General features: G+C 38.3%; 1 protein-coding gene across 9 annotated transcripts in view; it reads left to right on the top strand.

Moving 5' to 3' along the window:
- The window catches only part of LOC306850172 (ral GTPase-activating protein subunit alpha-2-like), a 168214-nt gene that overhangs the window by 106051 nt on the left and 38706 nt on the right, over positions 1-23457 (top strand). For 5 of the 9 annotated variants that reach the window (XM_079385651.1, XM_079385649.1, XM_079385655.1 and 2 more), the window contains exons 29-38: positions 416-526; positions 614-682; positions 894-1031; positions 3351-3534; positions 9049-9853; positions 11426-11497; positions 12725-12848; positions 12941-13096; positions 20539-20697; positions 21406-21536. In XM_079385651.1, the coding sequence (XP_079241777.1) occupies positions 416-526; positions 614-682; positions 894-1031; positions 3351-3534; positions 9049-9853; positions 11426-11497; positions 12725-12848; positions 12941-13096; positions 20539-20697; positions 21406-21536 (1949 nt within the window). The remainder of the gene's footprint in view (positions 1-415; positions 527-613; positions 683-893; positions 1032-3350; positions 3535-9048; positions 9854-11425; positions 11498-12724; positions 12849-12940; positions 13097-20538; positions 20698-21405; positions 21537-23457) is intronic. The other 4 variants (XM_079385652.1, XM_079385650.1, XM_079385648.1 and 1 more) reach the window with 1 other exon arrangement.

Raw genomic sequence — 23457 nt, 5'->3', positions numbered from 1 at the left:
ATTTTTGTCCACTATGGACCTAAGTGTAACTTTTTTTTTTATTGATGCACAAGGGTTAAGAAACATTTAATATTATTATTATTATTATTATTGTTGTTTAATAGTTTTGGATTCTTTGATAAATAGAAAGTTCAAAAGAACAGCATTCATTTGAAATATAATTTTATTTTTGTTACATTATAAATGTTGTTACTGACGTTTTGTTTGTCATGTTTAAAATGTTTTTTAAAAAATCAAAACGTTTGAACGGTACTGTATATTTTATAAAGCAAAAGAGATGCTTAGAATTATATCAAATTCTGCATATAAATAATAAATGTTAATTTAGTGAAAGAAGTACTGAAAAAAATGTTTTTTTATGTTCATATTTTTCATTTTGTCTGGACTGTAACGTGAATGTAATTTTGTCTTTTAGTTTGGAAATAAGGTGGTGGCCAATGTGGCCTGTGACATCTTTCAGCTACTGATTTCTCACTGGCAGCACTTACAGAGGCTGGATCCATTCCTACCCAAAAGAATTATAGAGGTACGGACCATCTCTCTCAGCATGATGCATCTGTTGCAGTATTGTGTAAGGGACGCCTGCTTAATCTCCACTTTTCGTCTGTTGTAGATTTTTGTAGCAACCATAGCATTTCTTCTGCCCAGTGCTGAACACTCAACAGTTGAGGCAGATAAAAAGGTAAGCAAGCAAAACATCTCTGTTTGTGTAAGCAGTGCTGGACATGGGAATTCAGAATGAGCAGCACATGGCTCTTCATCCAGCTCTCGGTTATTCTCTGTCTCTACTCGTCGTTTCATCCTTCCTAACAGCTTGTCTTTGGCAGTTTTATTGATTGTTTTGTGGTCGTGTCAAGAGTGTGCTGAATGAATGCTTTCTCCGTGTGCTCTAGTTAATGGTGTCTCTACTGCTGTGCCTGCTGGACTGGTGCATGGCCGTACCTCTCTCCATCCTGCTGGAGCCCATCACTATGCCTGTGCTGGACGACCCCACCTCGCAGAAAGCCCCTCTACTCGACTACATTTACAGGGTGGGTATCGGCATACTGTAGTGTGTTACTTTAAATTAAAGCAGAAATATTCCAGCGCATGTGTATGCGTTCTAATATTAATGCACTCGTCCCCTCAGAGCTCATATTTAATCATCAGACGCTAATGAGAGGGCATTGAGGGGCACAGAATAAATGAGATATTAGTCCCGGCCTGTTGTGCAGATGAAGCCAGACACGGACCTTTGTGCAGATGTCATGCTCCCAGAAAAAAATGGCCAAATTATTTAAATGTCCCATTGTTGGATTGATAAACTCACCAATGAATGCTGAACTCAAGAATCCAGTTCATCATCATATGAGAGAAAACGCACCTGCTGCAAAGGGGGAAAGGGAAGAATAAATGTCCTTTGTTTTCCTCTGCACTCGTTTGACTGTTAATCATTTTCCGCTAGTTATTATATGCTCAGTGGGATTACTTTAATCTCTCATTTGTCAGAGCTGAATAGCGTCTAACACAGACACGTGTACGAAACCTCACCAGGACAGCACGCCAGTACTCGTACGTTTAAGTGCAAGAAATAATGATTAGCATCTCAAGCCTATAGTACTACTCAAATAATAATTGGTAATGACTGTCCTTTAATGTTATGGAGTCTTGGTTCGTTTATGCAGCACAGTTTGAGAAGTGCCACTTACTACATTTATAGACTAATGAAAATCACTCTGAATCCTCAAAACGCTTAAAGGGATAGTTCACCCAAAAATGAAAACTCTGTCATTAATTACTCACCCTCATGTAATTTCAAACCTGTAAGAACTTTGTTCATCTTCGGAACAAAAATATAAATATTTTTGATAAATTCCAATAACTCTCTGACCCTCCCATAGACAGCAAGGATCCTAACACGATCAAGGCTCAGAAACATAGCAAGGACATCGTTAAAATAATCCATGTGACATCAGTGGTTCAACCGTAATTTTACTAAGCTACTAGAACACTTTTTGTGTGCAAAGAAAACAAAAATAATGGCTTTATTCAACAATTAGTCTCTTCTGCATCACCCTATGGTGTCATTATGGAGAGAAAAGTAAAATTACGGTTGAACTACTGATGTCACATGGATTATTTTAAAGATGTCCTTGCTACGTTTCTGAGCCTTGATCATGTTAGGATCCTTGCTGTCTATGGGAGGGTCAGAGAGTTATCGGAATTTATCAAAAATATCTAAATTTGTGTTGTGAAGATGAGCGAAGATCTTACAGGTTTGGAACAACATGAGGGTGATTAATTAATGACAGAATTGTCATTTTTAGATGAACTATACCTTTAAGTAAAGTGATGAATTTTCCTGAATTTTTATTTTTTATATAAGACTGCTCTGTCATGCACCAGTTTGTTTGCTAATAGGAAAAGCAGTCAGTTTATTGCTCAAGAAATTTCTGACCTTACAAGTAAATATGCCCTGACTGAAGTCCATTGTAAGGTGGTCTGTTACTGATTTACATTGAGAGATGATCCATCACACCTTTGAATGACCCCTACCTCTGATTTATCAGCTGTTTCCATTTGAGCCAGATGGCACAAATTGCTCTATGGTGGTGATTATGTGACAAAATTAAAGTTCTGTTGTTTTATTTTTTAGGTACTTTTACAACATGAATTTATATCTGATGGTGTTTATGTAGCTTACAGGGTGGTTGTTTGCTGCGTGAGTGTGCAGTGTTCGAGAATGAGCCAAGGGATAAAGCCTTAATTAAATCAAACAGAGCAAACCTGTTCAGGCACTATGATAAACTGTGCTGGACTGTGTCTTATCTTTTCCAGCCAATAGAGCCATGGCCATCTGTTTTTGCACATCGATACACTCCCATATCACTGGAGAAATAGATTATTAGCCCATAAAGCCCCTCTCGCTGGGTTTCCTGGCTTAGCATTGTAAATATCGTACCATCTCCATATGGCAGCCCTGTAGTGCTCAACCACACCGTCTGGGTGTAACAACAATGTTTCAATCTATTACAGATTTCTTTTTAATGCATCTCAGTGGAGTGCCAAGAAGAGCATCTTCATGGCTGAAGTAATTTCTGAGTTGTTGATCCTAACAGAGCTCGCTATTTGACGCATTCTCATTAGGCTTTCAAAATGCATTACATCTAAACAATGCCATTAGTATCTTATACATTACATTTTGTATTTGTAATTCAGTCTAGAACTACAAAGAATGCACCTCATTATTAAATAAATAATCTCCGTTTTTCCACATGTGTTCCCCAGGGTTCTGTATTAGGCCCACAAATCTTTTTTCTTTTCTTTAGTCATTCTTTTTGTGTACTTAATTCACTCTTCTGCTGTCTTAGGTGCTGCACACTTGTGTATCAGGGTCTAACCTGCACACTCAACAGAGCCACTACCTCCTCAGCCTTGCTGATCTGTCGACAGACTATGAACCCTTCCTTACTTTAGGCAATGTCAAGAGCTTTGAGCCACCACCCATCCACAATGTTATGGGAGACTTCGGAAATCTCCTCACTGTGGCTGAAGGTAAGGACTTTTTGTTTTCTGCTTTCAGGAGGAACATAAAGAGTGCAATTAATCTTACTGCAGTCGTGTTATGTTGTTATTGACAGCACATTATCTACATCGTGCCTAGGGAAATGTCATGACTAATCTGTCATGAACTGTCCTGGGTCATATTTCACCCCAAAATAAAAAAAAACAGAAAGTGCCTGTTTTTAAGACCATTAACAATGTTTGCATCATTTTGCACTTTTTACCCTTCTCGCATCAATTTAGGGTGGAATTTTTTTTTTTTAATTATATTACTCATTTATTTATGGATTTATTGCTTTTTTAAGTTGATTTGTAAAATACTAATACTAGTGGTTCCAAATATGTATTTATATATAGTGATTTTTAACTGTATTTCATGACCTTAAGTATTCATTTTTGTTTAGTTTTGTCATGAAACCTTATTAAATGTAAGAATTTTTGCTTCACATCAACACAAATCATACTTTAATGTCTATAATGTAAAGGCAAATTTGACTAAATTTACTGTGCCAAATCTTTCAGCATTGATTGTGAAACTGCTGCATCTCCCTTGAAAAGCAAAAAGAGCGTACAAAAAAGGAACATTTTTAATTTGTCCTGTGAGTTTATCCTGAGCTCTCGTGAATCATATTAGAGCAAATGTAGCACAATGTGAAATGAAATAGAATTTTAAAGAGGTGTGCATTAGTTCCCTCATCCACTCAAAGCAAGCCCATTTATGCCAATTATTAAAGAAATCATTTTTTCTTCCTCCGACCTTGCTTTATCCATTAGGCAATATTTCTTGTGTGTTTTCTAACTTGGCATGTCATCTGTTTTTGGAGGGGTTGGGCTGTGGGGGGAGGGGGTTGTTCTTTCCTCTTTCAACAGGGATGCCTTTTATGACAGTACATTTATATCTGTGGAGTAGAGGAAGAAAAAGAATGCTGGCTTTTGCAACGCAAACATCTCCATCCATTGACATGCCTTTTATATCTCTGTGTACGAAAAAAAAAACAACCTCAGCCAAAGAGCAACTCATAAGCAATATCCCACTACCTAGCTCATATTGATTAGTTCACTTCAAAGCTCTGTGCATCCCTAATGCAACTTGCTCGTTTTTGCAAAGAGCTTTTTCCACTTTGATGGGGATGATGGTATTGATAGCACTGTCACAATCTGAGCACTTCATTTTTTTCCCCTTCTCTTTCTCTCTCTCATCTTAATCTTAATATCCACTAATGACAACGCTAGATGTCTCACTTTGAGAGGTGTTCAGCATTCAGAGGACTTTAATTCATAGTGCTTGCAGAGCCCTATTCACTCATCACGAAAGGTGTGATGCTCATTAGTGCAGTGCTTTGAGTCTGTTTTGGGAGAATGAATAGATATTTTAAAGGTGTCTGTGTGGACACCCGTGTACTAGGCTTGCTGCGATAGACGGTGTTGGCGGTGATACCGGTGTTAAGCCGCAACACCGGTTACTTCACTTGCAGCACCGTCCCTCACCGTAATTTAGATTTTTTTTAATAGTAATAAAAATCATTTAGTTCAGTTAGAGAACAGACACTACAATTAAAACTGAACACGGCTGCTCAACGCAACACATCGAGCGAACGACAGTCGCGCATCACAGATCAGATTTCATTGAACACGTGAGGAGAGTGAGCCGAGGTGACTGACAGAAGAGTGAGGTGAGACAGACAAGACGATGGCAGAAGAATTTCAAAACGAAATGTAAAAGCGCCTGTTTAAAAAATTATTTGGGATTTTGAAAAGCCTGTTGACCTGCCATTTATCTAAGGTGATATTGGAAGGTTTTTTTTTAACATTCGTTTCTCATTTATTTGGTTCCACAGTATTTGCTAGTTTTTATTTTATTTAAACTGTGTGATTTCCCCCCCAAGTGAAAGTAAAATGCGCACGGTGCTTTAACAAGCAAAGGAAAGAGGGAAAACTCAAACTAAAAACAAACAACTGTTTGATGCCAAATTGCCGCAAATTCGAGGAAAAGAGGGAAAACTCAAACGACCCCACCACCACCACGGTATTACCGGTGTTGTCACACGTCGATTAACCGGTGGGAAAATTTCCTCACCTTCACAACCCTACCGTGTACATGGTGCAAACATGGGAAAATGGCCTCCATTGGTCATGACGGCTAAAAGCCAGTATAGCAACCAGCTTTTGAGAACAAGTAAGGGAAAATACTGTACACAGTCAACCGGCCGGGACTTGTATTACCCTAAAAAAGTCAGTCATACAGCAGTCATTATACAAAAAATGTTTACCTGATTGTGTCTTCCAATCAGAATTAAGTATCCAGAGATATGTGTAATTTGTGATAATGGCCAGCTGACTGTAAATTATCCCACTTGCATGGCTACTTACCAAATTATAATTAAATGAATGAAAATTAAATATTGATTTCAGTTTTAATTTTTGATTATGTGAGAAGAGAGTTCAAAGTGATATGAGAGAAATGAAACTAACACAACTTTGTAGGCATTGCCACTGACAACTAGTGGTTGACCAGTATGAATGTGTCCGTTGCCTATACTAAAATGTACAGTTGTGTTCAAAATAATAGCAGTCCAACATCACTAACCAGATCAATCACTGTTTTTGGTATAAATTATATTTCTACATGGCAAATATTTTACTAGTAGGTGTGGTAGAGTAATAGAAAACCAACAGCCATGACATGCATGCTGTTGATTCTGTGTAATTGAATCATTAATTGAAAAGGGCATGTTCAAAATAATAGCAGTATGGAGTTCAATTAGAAAGGTAAATCATTCTGTCAAACAAGTGGCATTTATTTAAGAACGAAGGCAGCAAATGTTGTACTGTGCATTTCTCTCTGAAAATCTGAGTAAAATGGGTCGTTCCAGACATTGTTCAAAAGAATAGCGTACTTTGATTTAAAAGTTGATTAGAGAGGGGAACACATATAAAGAAGTGCAGAAAATGATAGGCTGCTCAGCTAAAATGATATCAAATGCTTTAAAATGACAACCAAAACCAGAAAGATGTGGAAGAAACTAGAAAACTAGCATTCGAATGGATCGAAGAATAGCCAAAATGGCAAGGACTGAGCCAATGATCAGCTCCAGGGTGATCAAAGAAAGTCTAAAGTTACCTGTGAGTACTGTAACAATTAGATGCCTATGTGAAGCCAAGCTATTGGCAAGAAGCCCCCGCAAAGTCCCATTTCTGTAAAAAAAAGAAAAGGAGAGGTTACAATTTGCCAAAGAATACATTGACTGGCCTAAAGAGAAATGGCGCAATATTTTGTGGACTGATGAAGCAAGATTGTTCTTATTGGGTCTAGGGGACGCAGACAGTTTGTCAGACGACCCCCAAACACTGAATTCAAGCCACAGTACACTGTGAAGACATGGTGGCGCAAGCATCATGATATGGGCATGTTTCTCATACTACATGTTGGCCTATTTATCGCATTCCAGGGATCATGGATCAGTTTGAGTACATTAAAATACTTTTATGTTGCCTTATGTTGAAGAGGAAATGCCCTTGAAATGGGTGTTTCAACAAGACAACAACCCCAAACACACCAGGAAGCGAGCAGTATCTTGGATTCAGACCAACAAGATTAACGTTTTGGAGTGGCCCAATCACCAGACCTTAATCCAATAGAAAACTTGTGGGGTGACATCAAAAATACTGAAAAACCAAGAAATGCAGAGGAATTGTGTTATGTAGTGCAATCGTCCTGGGCTGGAATGCCTGTTCACAGCTGCCAGACTCCATGCGACACAGATGTGAAGCAGTTCTCAGAAACCATGGCTATACAACTAAATATTAGTTCAGTGATCCACAAGAAAGCTAAATCTTCAAGCATTTTTCTGTTCATACAATAAATGTTTGTTTGACTTTGTAAAGAAAAATGCAGACACTGCTATTTTTTGAATAGCATAATTCCTTTTTCTTCACTTTCTGTAAAGTAATAACAAATGTGCCAAATTGTTCTTCATGTTTTAATTTAGAATAGAATGTGCAATATTCCCAATGCATTTGTATATTGAAGTAAAAGTTATTATAAGGATTTTGAGCTTTACTCACTTTTTTAAACACACTGCTATTATTTTGAGCACAACTGTACATATCAGGCTGGCCAATATTTTTGTACATATTTACTAAAAATTTCATTTAAAAATAGATAGGCCATACATTTTAAAACTGAAACAAGTAATGAATAACTCTTCTGTTTATTGACCAATTGGACATATGACATAGAAACAGCCAAATAATAGCAAACCTCCAAATAGTGGCCCTCTAATTGGCCTGGACGACATACTGGTCTTTCTCGAGTCAAAACGGCAGACCCACAGAATACCACAGCTGACCTTTCAGAATCACATGTCCCACAGAGTGGTGTAATATAACAGGGTAATGGGCAGATTTCTACCTACATTAACAGTGATGAGGCAATACAAACTTCATTATTTTATATTTAAAGGCATAGTTCACCCAAAAATTCTATTTTACACTTTTACAAATAAGTCTTTGGTTCATCTTGGAAACACAAATGAATACACTTTTAATGAAACCTGAGAGTTTACTGTTCCTCCAATTTTGACGCTTCAAAAAGTTCACAAAAAGATTGTAAAAGTAATCCTTATGAATCGAGCAGTTTAATCCAATTATTCTTTATATGAGGAACAGACACATAGATAGAGCACATCAAATATGGTCAACAGAAGCTCAGACGTGCTTGATTGACGCACAAGAACCAATCAGGTTTGTTCTCGCTCATCAAGCAAGTACTGTTGAGCTTCTGTTTACCAAATTTCATGTGCTGTATGTATGTGCATCGATCAGTGTTTATATGTGAATAAAAGCCTAAATTGCATATCTTTTTCATATAAAACGATTGTGTCTCTTCAGAAGGCTTAGATTAAACTCTTCCATTCAAATGGATTATGTTTACAGTACAATGTTTGGCTTTTGTAACCCATCAAAGTTTTGGTTACATGAACTTTTAATGGAGGAACTCCATAAATCTGTCATGTTTCACATAAAATATATTTTCACGGATATGCATTTGTGTTTTGAAGATGAACCAAAGTCTGATTTGTAAAGACATGAGAGTAATTACACATACAGTATGTACATCCTATTACTCATTTAAATAGAAATGAAGGAATTGGCTTCTTGATAGTCAGTTGCTTTCTACATCCATAACAAGACTATATTAATATGAAACTTTTATTATCTTTGTGTATGATGTGCTATGTATTTGTATTTAATTGAGCTGCATGGGCTCTTTTCTGTATTGTAGCCTTATTTGCTCTCTCTTTTTTTTTTTTTTTTACGTTACCTTTCTCGAATACATTCGCGTTTATTTGAATGTTAATTTCTGTACTTTGTCCCTTTTAAAATAAATAAAGAGATCATATAAATTGATGACACAATTGTGATTTTTTTTTTGTTGGGTGAACTAGTATACCTGCAAGCTGCATGTTTTCTAATTGACTGAACTTGTGTTGTTTCATATCCCAGAAAAGAAAAGGAGAAGCCTAGAGCTGATTCCTCTGACTGCTCGGATGGTAATGTCACACCTGGTCAATCATTTGGGCCACCATCCTCTCAGCGGCGGCCCTGCCCTCTTAAACAGCCTGGTCAGTGAGAACCACGACAACCCCTACGTTGAGTCTTCCGAACTCTCCTCTGAAGTCTTCAAAAGCCCCAATCTGCAGCTCTTCGTCTTCAATGACAGCACACTAGTCTCATACCTGCAGATCCCCTCTGACAATTCCAGCACGGCCGCAGTAAGCGCCAACCCGAGGGATCATTCCTCTGAGGTGCGCGTCATCGTCAGGGACATCTCGGGAAAGTACTCATGGGATGGCGGTGTTCTGTTCCGCACTTTGGACGGCTCTGGCTTGAGTTTGGGTGGCAGCAGAGATCAGTCGTCTCACAGCAGCGCTCGCTCTGAAAAGCAGGGCTCCGTGCGCTCCAGTAAATGCTCCTCTGAGCTGGAAGTGGAAGATGGTGTGGATGTGTTGGACCAGCTACTGGAAGACCTTGGCCACAGCAGCCCCGAGTGTCTGCCGCAGCCCCAGCTGAGGCTCACCCAGCCACCCTCTCCACCCATCGGCATGAATCCTGAGATGGAAGGGCTCATCATGGATGCCATCCACAGACAGGCCAAGCGGGAGGACGAGGAGCTGGCCCGGCGACAGACCGAAGACCCCAGCATCAGAGCAGAGAGACAGAGAGAGCCCACGCACCACGAGCCAAAATCGGCTTTTTACCTCTGCAGACTCCTCCTCAACGACCTCGGCATGAACTCATGGGATCGCAGGTACAGTATTTCATGAGAATTCCTTAAAAATATTCTTAAATGAGTAGCTCATCCCAAAATGAAAATGCAGTCACCCACTTGCAAAGCTGCTCTTTTCCACATCATCGCGCATTGCTTCTTACGAGTCTTGAGACCATTCCTGAAGCACAATTTGAATGTGTGTGAAAGAGATTTGAGAGCTGTGGTGTAGAAGACAACTTTGGTTTGCTTCCAGTGTTTTATAAAAAGGTACCATAAATGCATAAATCATACATTTTGATTTTAACAAGCTTACAATCAGTCACATAGCTACAAATATACATTATACATTATATTGCAAGGCTGCATTTATTTGATCAAAAACAGTAACCGTACAGTGTAAATAGTACAGTACAGTAAAAGTGGCAGTATTGTGAAATATTATTACAATACCAAAGAACTTTTCTATTTGAATATTTAAAAATAAATAGTAAATATAGTAGGAATTATATATTCCTGTAATGGTAAAGCAGAATTTCAACAGCTTTTACTTACTATATTACAAATAATTCTGATTTGCTGCTCCAGAAAAAATAATCTTGTAGCTACCATCTTTTCAGTTTCATCTGATAGTTTGACTTTATTACAAAGACTCAATAAAATCAATGAAACTCTATAAAACTCAGTTTTTCTACAAGCATCTTTTGTAGATCAGTTCTGAGCCAAACAAATAATATCTGTATTCCTTTAATATGTAGCCTAAATAATCATGAACAACAGTCTCCCAAGTATTTCTAATTGTTAAACAGGTTGATTTCCTTTTTTTTTGATAGGGGTAAGCGTCTTTTGTTTTTGCCATTGTTCTCTTTCCACAGCATAGAACATAATAAAAGTGTGTTTCATTAAATTAAACAAAGAATTAAGACAAAGATAAACTCACGTTATGCCCTGACATGATTTGTTTGTTGAACCTATCAAGTTATTTTTATTAGACATTTTCCATTTACAGAATGGGACTATCACCACTGATCCTTGTTTTTACATTATTCACATTAAAGTCACATTAAATGTTTAATTTTTTTATGATTTTTGGATTATATACTGAAATTACTATAATAATGTTTGAGAGAGGAAGAGCTCAAGCAGTGGTTAAATAATATGCTTTTATGGTGCCTTTTTGTTCGTTCTGAATGGAAAAGAGCAGCTTGGACATTACACTACTTTTGCCTTTTTTAAGTATCCTTTTTTCTTTCGTTTCTCTTGAGGGCCTCTTTGCAAGTCCAGACTATATGAATGTGCCACAAAATGTGTGAATATAATAAGTTTCTAAATATTTTAGATTTATTTGTTGTTGTTTTTTTTAATGGAATTTCAATTTTTAATCACGAGCAATGTTATGATGCTGTGTTGTCATTGTGTTTACGATCTTCAGAGAAGTAAGCCTACATATTGCTTACAGTACTTGGTTGAACTGGACTAGAAGAAACTATTTTAACATTTAAAAAAAAAAAAAAAAAGAAATACCAAATGAGTGATTTTGCATGTCTCAGCATTTCTCTTTTGAAAAGTTATTTCTGGTTTTCCTGACCGTTCCATTTCTATTTCTCTTCATAGAAAAAGCTTTCATCTTCTAAAGAAGAACTCTAAGCTCTTGAGAGAGCTGAAGAATTTAGACTCGAGGCAGTGGTAAGAGTTTCTGCTCGTTTCAGAAGACCACAACATCTGATGCCCGTGCTTTAAAATTCCGTACACATAATCACACACCAAGTAAATTAGCCACATGGAAACACATTCGCAACCTTCTGTCTGACTCCTCGGCACTTAACACTAAAAATCAGCAGCAAACAACAGCATGCATTTGGAGAGCTCAATCATGCAGCCTAATGCCAGTCTACAGAGAGTGGCTAAATCCTTTAAAAGCACTATTAAGGAGACATGTCTTAAGACCACTCTCAGATACTCTGCTCCTCACGGCCTAATCCTGCCCACGTCTGGCTGATCACAGCTCCACACTTCTCAGCCAACAGCGATCAATAGGCGCTCAGAGTGGCTAATTACAGAGGCTTATTAAAGAATACCCCCAGGATCGGGCCACCGTTTCCCTCCGCATGCATAGCCGGCCCACTCATGGCAACCGCTGACTGAGCATGCCAAACATCACACTGCAAGGGCATGACGCTTCCTTAGCAACACTGCCCAAAGAGACACAGTACACACTGCATACCTGGATGTGAATTATTAGCAAATAGCTGTGAAGTTATACCATTCTTTGCAAAAAGCAATTTATTAAAGCGCGTTTTGATGATAAAACAATATATGATTTGAGGACAACAAAGGTGGTGCCATGTGTAGGCTACCAGACATCCTATTACTTACCTACATGTTTTAAAGAATGTTTTTTAGAGAGAGAACTCTTAGCTATGAGTTAAAATTGATTATCAATTATTAACTTCCCAAAAGAATCATATTTAAATATTTATAATGTGCGCTTAACTCTCGTACCACATTAAACTGTATCTTTTAACAAAAAAAGGGGGGAAATGTGACACCCCCCGAAATTAAGATCATTTAGACCCTTTTTACATTTCTCAATTTGTATACACATTTAAGAGTTAAAAATATGAAGCAAATATATTTTAATTGTATATGCAACCTTATGCTGAAAAAAGTTTAGTTTTGTATTTATTTATTTTTGCATAAATTAAAAAAACAAATAGAAAATTTTCCAAATTAAATAAAAACTGAAATATTACATTGAGTCAGTATTCAGACCATTTATCTCAGATGCATCCCATTTCGACTGAGCTGTTTCTCCACTTCGATTACATACACAGGCCACATCAAATATGGTGACACCTCAAATGTCTTTGACGTTTAGCATGATGTCAGTTTATCTCGTGTTTTTGCTTCCAGTCGAGAGACGCACAAGATTGCCGTGTTCTACATTGGAGAAGGCCAGGAGGACAAATACTCCATTCTGTCCAACACAGAGGGCAGTCAGGCTTATGAGGACTTTGTCTCTGGGCTTGGATGGGAGGTGAAATAACACATCAAATCCAGTCTGTAGTGAGCGGCTGTCGTGTTCTGGGACGGTCAGAGCATCAGGAAGTTTCTGTCTCTCTCTTTCAGGTGAATCTGGCCACTCACTGTGGGTTTATGGGAGGTTTGCAGAGAAACGGCAGCACCGGGAGCACAGCACCATATTACGCTACCTCCAATGTGGAGGTCATCTTCCATGTGTCGACTCGCATGCCTTCTGACTCGGATGACTCCATCACTAAAAAGGTAGTTTCAAGCAACTCGTTTCCTGCTTGACAAGAACCATACAGAGGGGTGATTTACTGATTGAAACTGGTGAAAAGTTGTCTTAAAAAGCAGGATTTATGAGCATCATTTTTAAGGAAGTTTAACAAAATGCCACTGCTTTGTCAGGAGTGCAGGCTTTTCAGTCACTTTACATTCAGAGAGGAAATGAGAAAGGAAAAAAGGTCCTGATCTTCAGTTTTAAAAATGACTTTATGTTAACCCAACCTTTTAGTTGCTATTGCTATCGCTTTTAAGCGTTCTGCTATTAGACCTTGTTCTGTCACAGTAAGAGAGAAGCAATAAAATTGAGTGAGAAATTGAGTACATTTACAAATGTAGTAATAATATCTAGTAAGGCTGGGCAGTATATCGAGTTTGTATGATATATCGATATATTTCTTTTATAAATGACATGGAATTGAGGCAATACTGTTTATATCGATATAAAGTAGTCTGATTGATACAGCGGCATTTGACAAAAAAAAAAAGAGGACACTGAGTGAGCTGCTGCAGGGAAAGTGCACAATCCAGTTTGTCCTGAACTTACATTTTAAAAAATATTATTTTTGTTTTTAGATTGAAATGTTAAAATGTTTGAATGTAATGTGATTTTTTTTTGCACATAATATAATATAATATATATGGCATTGACTACATAGTTGCAATTTTTTTAATACAAATAAAAAAAAAATTAAAAAAAATTGAAAATAAAAATATATTACGTATATGCAATTCAGCCAAAAAAAAATACTGAGATGTTTTTTTTTTGGCCATATCTCCCAGCCCTAATATCTGGTCACCAAAATGGGCTTATATATGCCATGGAAGGCTGCATTCCTGTAAAACTGCATGATGAAGGTTTAGAATTCAAGCATTCACCATAGTCAACTGAAAATACTTGACCAGTAAAATCACACCAAAGAAGCATCGCCAATGTGATATACACGCATACTGTACACACACACACGCAAAATACGTTTTTAAAATTTTAAGGAAACATTTTAGAGGAAAGTCATTTAAAAAAAAAAAAAGTTTTGTTTGTTATTGTAACTTTTTATCGACCTGTGCATTTGTTTTTTGTTTTCTTAAAACCAAACATTTATGAGAATCTTAGACATGAATGTTTGCTTACCCCTAAAAACACTGTTATTTGTTTTAAAATGGTGATTTAATGAATGCAATTCATCGTACAGACCTGACAGCAGGTGAGTGACACGCGTGTAGAGCGTGACTTTTGGAGCGTGCTGCTGATTGCACGGCTCTGTCAGACCGCTGAGAGCTGTGAGGCCGTCGTCAGCGAGGGAGCCGAGCATGTGCAGGTTTAGTAACAGCTCTCTCTCTCTGGACTCCTGCGCGCGCTGTGACCGGGGCCCCGATCAGCACATTAACTCGCGCCGCAAGGGCCAAAGGCCTGCCGGATACCAGCAGGGCCCTGCTATCGAATTCCGCCCGTGTCTGCGGGATGGCGATCGACATGCGTTAGCAGGTTAACGCTGGCAAAATGAGCCGGTAGGAACCTGCTTAGTTTGAGCACTCAATCCGATCATGCGCAGGCCTGCAGAGAGAAAAATTCATCGGACATTGAAGACTCTCACCGTCAGAGCTCATATTAGCCCATCGCAGCCACACTCCACTTCCTCCGTTCGGTGTAGCGAGGGAGCGTGTGTGCTGTGAGCCGCGCTCGATTCATTTTGGCCATCAGGCCCCATAATTGCAGAGCTCCTGCTCTGGCAGCGAGAGAGGGCGACTGTTGGGTGGCACGTGTGTGGGGAGGGGTGAAAGGGCTATTTTATCAGCCACAGGCAGACAGGAAGCAACTCCTCTAATTTACAAATGCAACTTTCAGAGGTAGCGAGAGAAAAGATGGGTGAAGAGCCGACAGCAAGGAAAGCAGAGAGAAAAAGAGAAGAATTCTTGAATCCAATTGCGTGCTGGGGGGCAGATTGGAGCAGAGCAGCTGGCTGGGCTAGTAATGCAGTTACTGGGAGGGTGTTGCCATGCGAGGCCACGGTGTCAGGAGGCAGCCGGTCATCCAACCACACAAACACACACACACACACTCTTTTGTTGAAGAGGGAAGGACGCTGCTTCTTTACAAGGCAGCGTTTAAGCTTGAGGGCATCTCTTGCTTTGCACAGTGTCTGTGTGTTTACAGTGTGTATGTGTATGTCATGCTCTACACACTTAAAAATGCTTCTTTTAAGAACTGTTCACTGAAAGGTTCTTTGGGATCCTGAAATGGTTCTTCTGTGGCATCACTGTGAAAATCTTTTTTTGGAACCTTTGTTTTTAAGAGCGCATAGTTTTGTGTTTGCTAATGCAAATGTCACTATTATTATTGTTTATACTTACTTGGACAATCCTTAGGTAATATCAAGTATACCTCAGGTAATAACAAGTATATCTTGATCAAATTTAAGGTAGTAAAAAGTCCTAAATATCATAAATGAAAAAAAATCTCAATTACCTTTTAATAGAGGTCCTAAATTTGTGGACAGAAAAAAAAAGTTTGGCTTTACAAGTTGGGAAATCATAATTACAATTTTAGGTGGGTTTCAGTCACTTTGGCCAAAGCAAGTTTGCGATATACCTTTTCTACATAAAATTCTGCCTAAGATTGTTTAACTACAAAAATAATAAATATGAATAATTTAATTAAATTTAATTAATTAACCATTAACACAGACTGTGCATGTACAGAAGATGTCCATATTTTCTCACTGACACATCCCCAACTCGGAATATATGACCCAAAGGAAAATTCAGTTTTCCTTTGTGGTTACATTTGTGTGTATGTTTAACTAATAAATATGCACCAATAGTGAAAGACACAATGCTGTTGCACATTCTGCAGGCTCATGGTTTGTAATCAGTGAATACTGTATAGTTATTCCAAATGATTGCTTGTGATTGTTGATAGGTTGTTACAATGTCTACTTCATGGTTTTTCTATTCTAATAAGTTGCAAATGTTTTTATATCTGTTATTTTATGTCCCTCATCTCATTGAATCAACAGCTGGCTATAGTAAAGCATTGGCACTTTAAAATGACAATATCAATTCCTTATGTATGTATTTCAGGTTTGTTTCTATTTTAAATATCCTGCATCATGTTGTCATATCAGCAAAAATAAGTATCAGTCAACCTATAATTAGTATGTATTTATTTTTTTATGTATTGGTACACAAAGCAATTTGAATTCATATTTATATACAGTGCCCTCCATAAGTATTGGAACAGTGAAGACAGAATTGGTCTGTTGGTTGTGGAGTCAAGACATTTACAAATATGATTAAAAGATGAATATGAGACAAAACTACAGAATGTCACATTTTATTATTAGCCATTTCAACACATACATGTTTTACCGAATAAAAAGAACAGCACTTTTAGAGTTCACCCCACTCATTGATGTGAGCATAAGTATTGGGACAGTTGAACATAAGGCAGATATAAAAGATATTATTTAGTTGCAGATCCCTTGCGCACAATCACAGCAGTGAGTCTGTGACCCATAGACATCACCAGACTCTTGCTCTCATCCTTTGAAATACTTTTCCCAGCCTTTAATGCAGCCAATTCCAATTGTTGCTTGTTTTGGGGAGTTTCTGCCTTTACTCTCCTCTCCAGCTGGTGAAGTTCATGTTCAATCGGATTTAAATCTGGAGATTCACTTGGGCAATCTAAGACTTTCCATTTCTTTGCCCTTATAAATTCCTTGACTGGACTAGCAGGGTGTTTGGGTCATTGTCCTGATGCAATATGAAGCACTTCCCAATGAATCTGGTGGCATTTTCTTGAATATTGGTGGGCAAGATGGTTTGGTACCCTTCCAAATTCATTCTGCTACTGTCATCATACATGAAGTCATCAGTAAAGTTGAGAGGGCCTGTTCCAGAGGCAGCCATGCATGCCCATGCCATGACACCACCTCCACCATGCTTTACAGATGAGGCTGTATGCTTGGGATCATTGCAGTTCAATTTTTTTTCTCCATGTTTTTGCTTTCCCATCACTTAGATAAAGGTTCATCTTTGTCTCATCGGTACATAAACACAGTTCCCAAACTCTTCTGGCTCATCTTTGTGCTTTTTTGCAAACTCTAATCTTGCCTTTCTATGTTTGGTGCTGTTCAGAGGTTTGCATCTTGCTGTGTAGCATCTGTAATTCTGTGTCAAAGTCTCCTGAGGACAGTAGATTGTCAGAGCATCACCCCAGCTTTCTGGAAGTTGTTGGTGATTTTACAGACACGTCTTTTAGGGTTCATAGCTTTTTTGATTTCTCTGTCATCAACTACTGTTGTTTTCTCAGCTGATCAGGTAGTTGTTGGCTGCTGGTGGTTTCCAAACTCTTGATTTCTCCATGCCCTTTGTTTTTTCTAGAGCTCTAACTGACTTCCTCTTTTCTTTTAGCATCCAAATTGCTTGCTTTTCTCTCAAAGTCAGCTCCCTCATCTTCATCCTGGTTTGTGTGTGTCATCATCGAATGCAAGATTCAGAATACAGAAGTAATGGATATAACTGATACGACACATTCCCTGCTTTTAATATCTGAAGAATTAATGCAACAGGACACAGCTGATCACTTAGAAAGACCTGTGAGGCAACTGCTCCAATACTTACGCTCACATCAGATTGAGGGATGAACTCTAAAAGTGCTGAACTTCTTAGCTGGTAAAACATCTGTGTTGAATCACCCAATAATAAAATGTGACATTCTGTAGTTTTGTCTCATATTCATCGTTTAATCATATTTGCAAATGTCTTGACTCCACAGCCAACAGAGCAATTTTGTCTTTACTTTAGTTTTAAGGCACTTTATATGTTTTGAGTATTTTATGCTTGCAGTTACCCTGTTTGTGCCCCAGCCAGTTGAATCAATTAGTGCTGATACCCTGATTAATCTGTGTTTAATTTGTAAACAGGAATTATCCTGCAGATCATACAATTTAAGAAAAAGTTTTACTGTCATTTTGGTGGATGCTAAAATGGGTGAAAAATCCCAAAGCCTTTGATTGGTAGAAAAGCCTGAGCCATATCTGGAGACCAACGCATGAGAAGGTCTTAGAGATGGACTCTATCGGCTTGTTTGGGAAAAATCCACCAACCACCCAGAATACCCTAGCAACCGCATAGAACATTTTAGAAATGAGTAGCAACCACCCACAACACCTTCACAGCGCTCTACTTAAGCCTATTCTAAAGTTCAGGTTTCTTAGAGTCTGCGGTCTTTAACATCTGCTCCCTTTCATTGAGAAAGGCATCTGGCGTATGTGTACAATGTGTTGTGTATTTCCTCTCCCCGCCCAACCTGTTTACATGCCGCCAATTCTTCTGCTGACTCTCCAAATGGATCGGTATGCGCCGACCCAATCAGCTTGTTGTGGATTTGTTTAATTTTAGCCCATTAGCATAATTAAGGGCTTATGGGGAAATGTGGTAATTGCATTTTTGGTGAAGAGGACATGTTTTGGTAATGGCTCATTAGGCATGGGTGCATCGGCAGATGTTTAACGACCCATTGAGAGGAGCTCGCTTAAGGCCGCGCCGTCGCAGCGACATGCTTCCAAGACTCCTCTTTTTTGATTACAGAGGTCATTTTAATTTCTCAGCATTTTGGTAATAGTCCACTTAATTGTTGTTAATTATTTGTAATGAAGTCTTTATGTGCTGCTTGTGTTTTGTTTAGTCTTTGACAGTAAATGATGCTGTGAGCCCCAGAAAGAACCACTTGTGTGTTGTGTTGTATGAAAAATAATTTGTCACTTTATGTGTGTATTGCTAGGCTTGGATTGGGGTGATATAAGCAAACATTTCTATCACGTCATTCTCAGTTTGCTCGCTAACAATTTATTTAATAGATTCCAATAGATTCCATAGTATGCTCTTCAAGTCAATAAAATGAAATAAATAGAAAAGGTCGCTTTTTCGTAGATTTATTGTTCGGTTAAGTACATTGTAAGATTTTATTTATTTATTTTTATCCATTTTGTTGTTTTCTTTTCAATTTATTATTTAAAAGATTGGTATGCACATTTGCATACTTGCAAACTTGTCACCTTTCGGGAAATTTTGTTTTGACATTTAAAGGTGCTGTATGTAGGATTGACCTAGTGGTTGAATTAGGTATTGCACTCCAAATTCAAAATATTGGAAAGGGGATTTTTTTCACCCGGCCCCTCCTCCTCAGACTTGACGCATACACAGGTTGCCAGGCTGATGACACCAAAAGGAACATGAAGATGAATGAAATGAAATGCGCTGTGTTTTCCGCTAACTGGCAACCCGGCGTGCTGAAATGCAATTGGGTAAACTGGCAGTGTGCGGGTTACACAAACCAAAACACAGACCGACATTCCGGGCCGGAACGCACATTTTCAAAGTAGAATAACTGACTGTAGCATTGTTTTTCAGATAAACAAGTATGTTAACGTAGCATGTTTCTTAAATATCTGCAAACATATTATGGTATTTTTATGCTTTAGTGGAGTCAAAAACTTACATACAGCACCTTTAAAGGACATTCACATGATTCGTGACACACAAAACTTCTCGGATTTGCATGAATGAATCCCTGAAGGGAACAGTGTTATTTCAAAACCACATTGCCACTGAAACAACGTGTAGTTCAATTCAATGTTCATGATTAACTGTTTGATATTTGAAAATTTCAAGATTATCAGCATTAAAAGAAGTCGTCATTCTGCCTGTCATTTCCAGAATGCTCCCTGCTCTCTAGATATCTGAATCAGAACTGACTCATACTTAGAACCAGTTTGCACTGGTTATTGTTACAGCGTCTCCTGTCTGAATATAAACGCCTTTACAGGATTGACTGCTAGTAGTAGCACATCTCTGAGCCCACTGCTCTGATATACAGTTTTCCTCGTGTACAACATTGAACAAATTATTGCAAAAGATTGCTGGTGCTTCAACATTAGAACTACATATTAATCCTCTCCTCTCAGCGCCCATGTATTTCATATTCCTGGGGTCCCAAAAATTAGCTTCCGAAAAATGCATTTCCTACAAATGTATGTATATTTTTATGTAAAATGAAACTGTCCAATTTTCTGGCTAAAGTCAATTTGTTTAAATGACTGAAACATAATGAACCCAATTTCTGTAGCTCATTTTACTTCAGATTGAAAATACCCAAAATAATTTCAGCTGTTATGTACTAAAATAAATGTACAGTCTTTTATGTCTTTGTGGAATTGTTGATCATGAAGAAAACAGTTTTTTTTTTGCAATGTCTTTCTAAGAATTAGTTTTTCAATACATATGCCCAGTGAAAACGATTATCTGTGATTGTTTTTTCCCTGATGTGCAGCCCTCATGATGTTTCTGACTAATGTTGACAGTATTTTATTGGTTTGCATGTCAGATTTATTGATGCTTTTGCCTCTTGTTGGTCATAGCTTCGTCACTTGGGAAACGATGAAGTGCACATCGTGTGGTCAGAGCACACACGGGATTACAGACGAGGAATCATTCCCACCGACTTCGGAGATGTCCTCATCATCATCTACCCGATGAAAAACCACATGTTCTTTGTTCAGATCATGAAAAAACCCCAGGTACGTCCCTCGTGGTGAAGATAATGACATTACGTTACATTAAAAACCACAGCCGTCCACCATAACTTACCAGATTTTCATATATTACGTGAAATGCCTCTTCCGAGACGTCTTAAGATCTTGGTCAGGATGTGCGATGTTTAGCTGATTGTCAGGAGATGTAGATTGTGGCTGGAAGGGCTGGATGGTATCTCTTCCTGTCTGTTCTCTGAAAGCACTAATGCTGGAAGTCCATTACTGCACTGTCGGCACGCCACTCTCATCGCGGTCAAGCTGCCTTTCATCTTCCTCCTCCTGCGTCTGCCACTAGATCCCCAGAGAAACCGAGCGTGTATCATTTGTAATTGCTTGCAAAAACGTCACCTTTACAAGACTTGACTGTTGTGAGCGTTGAGTGGCCTGGATGCTGTCGGATGTATGGTTCCTGCAGCATGTCACCAGCTGCAATTAGTGAAATTCCCTCAGCCGTGTCACTGTTATCTGCTGTTCCACTCAAATAACTCTCATTTCATCCACTCGAGAAACGCAAGCCTTGGCAAATGGAAGTGATGCATTATCCATCCCCTAAATTGAGCTGTCCCGCACATTGATTTCTTTCCAGTCTGTCTGTACACGTATTGCATGCAACATGGGGTCGAGAATTCATGTAAATCGATTCTGCTTTTAAAACTTAAAACTGTATTTCTTCATTATTTGCTCTGTCTCAAGCAGGTTCCTTTCTTTGGGCCTCTGTTCGACGGGGCGATAGTGACTGGAACGCTGTTGCCGAGTCTGGTCCGGGCCACGTGCATCAATGCCAGCAGGGCTGTGAAGTCTCGACTGCCACTTTACCAGAGTTTGTATCCTTCGACTTTACGGTTGGTAACAGTTATCTGTGAGATCACAGCGTTCTGTATGTGATTTAACACTAATTTTGCACTTGTAGGTAGAACACAGTCTAAGCGTGTCTTATTCCACTCTGTAGTTCCCTATGCTGTGAATCTTTCTAGTGAACATGACTCCCACTGAAAATTGACACTGATATCTCAATGATATGTGATGCGATTAATGAGGTTGTTTGTTAATATGTAGTGCCATACACTTTGAGTGTCCATAATAATAAATAGATTTGCTAAATAGAAAGTAAAAAAAACATTTGAAAGAGAAATCATTTGTAACAAATGAGGTAATTATTAAAATATATATATATATGATACTGACACAAAAACTATGAATGGTAGTGTGGGCAAGTGAGAAAAACGATTGCCTGATGACATTAATTGTTCAGATTAGCGGTCCGGTTTGACCAGTAAGGTATTCCTATAGCACTGCGTGTGACGTTTATTTAACACCTGTAGCGCTATGAGGAACAGATCATAAGTAGATATTGCCGCATCATGTCTGATTTTTAATTCTGCTCTTTCCTGTCTGCAGTGATATTGCATCAGTGTGATCATTATTGTGAGTGGGTGTGTGTGTGACTGTTAATTGTCTCTTGTGAATAGGGTGTGAAAGGCCATTAAGGATATTCTGCTTTCACAGCTTCCTGCAATGACTTGATCTGTCTCTATGAATAATTGATCTGCTTTTGGGGGCTGCTTCTACACCACTGTCTCTTATCTGTCCGTCACAGGAACATCTGCTCGACAGTCACCTCTTACACTCACACAAAAGTGTGTGTGTTTATCTCGCTCACTCGTTCTCTGTTTGTCTTTCCATTGCTCATCCCATCTCTTTGTCCAAGTTCACAACACAGGCCTGATTCCAAATCATGTTGTTGTTGGTTTGAGGTTGTGACATATGAAGTTTGTCCCATGTCAGACACTGACCTGAACAGGCGGTGCTCCTATATTGACCCACGTGTGTAAAACAACAGTGATTAATTATGAGGGTACAGAGACAGGGCAATATTTTCAAGTCATCACTAAAAGAAAATTCACCTCATCTATTTTTTTAAATGCAGTAATCTTATTAACGTTATAAAAGCTGTTGTTAGTAGACCATGCATATATATTTTTAATCAACATGGCGCAGTGGATAAGACACATGCCTTTGGTGTGAGAGACCCGGGTTCGAATCCACTGTGAGACACCAATGTGTCCCTGAGCAAGACACTTAACCCCTAGTTGCTCCAGAGGCGTGCGACCTCTGACATATATAGCAATTGTAAGTCGCTTTGGATAAAAGCGTCAGCTAAATGAATAAATGTAAATGTAAATTTTTATATTTTCAGTATTCATTGCAATTGATTTTTTAGACATTTTATTACATGCTTTTGGCATTTTTATTGCTCTTTGTTTTAGTCAAATAGTTTTAATTAGCCTATATATTTTTTATTTCAATTTTGGGTTTATTTAATTTCACAGTTTTAGTATTTCAGCTTTTATTTCAGTTAGTTGCAAAGGCAACATTTCTATTCCATTCCATGTAATCTTTGTTTCATTTTTTTTCTGATTCATTTCATGCAATGTTATTTATTAGTTTTAGTTTTAGCTAACAATAAAATTGCGGCAGACTTCTATTTTGTGATGTATGCCAGGCTCCTCCAATCATTTAGTTTGCTTAAACTCCTCCCCTTTCTTACAATCAACTGCAAACTCGCATTCAGACGGGCCTCTCACATCAAATCAACAACCGATGGATAGAACCAACTCCTGCCCTACATTTTCTCTTACTCAGATGTGAATTACAATACAAAAGATCCGTTGCTACTTCAGTTTCATCATGCTCCTCGTCACTATTGTCTTAAATTACTTCAGGATGTCTAGAGCAACCTTGGAC

Source organism: Barbus barbus (genome assembly GCF_936440315.1).
Source record: "Barbus barbus genome assembly, chromosome: 30".
NCBI classification, from domain to species: domain Eukaryota; kingdom Metazoa; phylum Chordata; class Actinopteri; order Cypriniformes; family Cyprinidae; genus Barbus; species Barbus barbus.
Note: the sequence above shows the minus strand (reverse complement) of the source record. Positions and strands in the feature narration are given on the sequence as shown.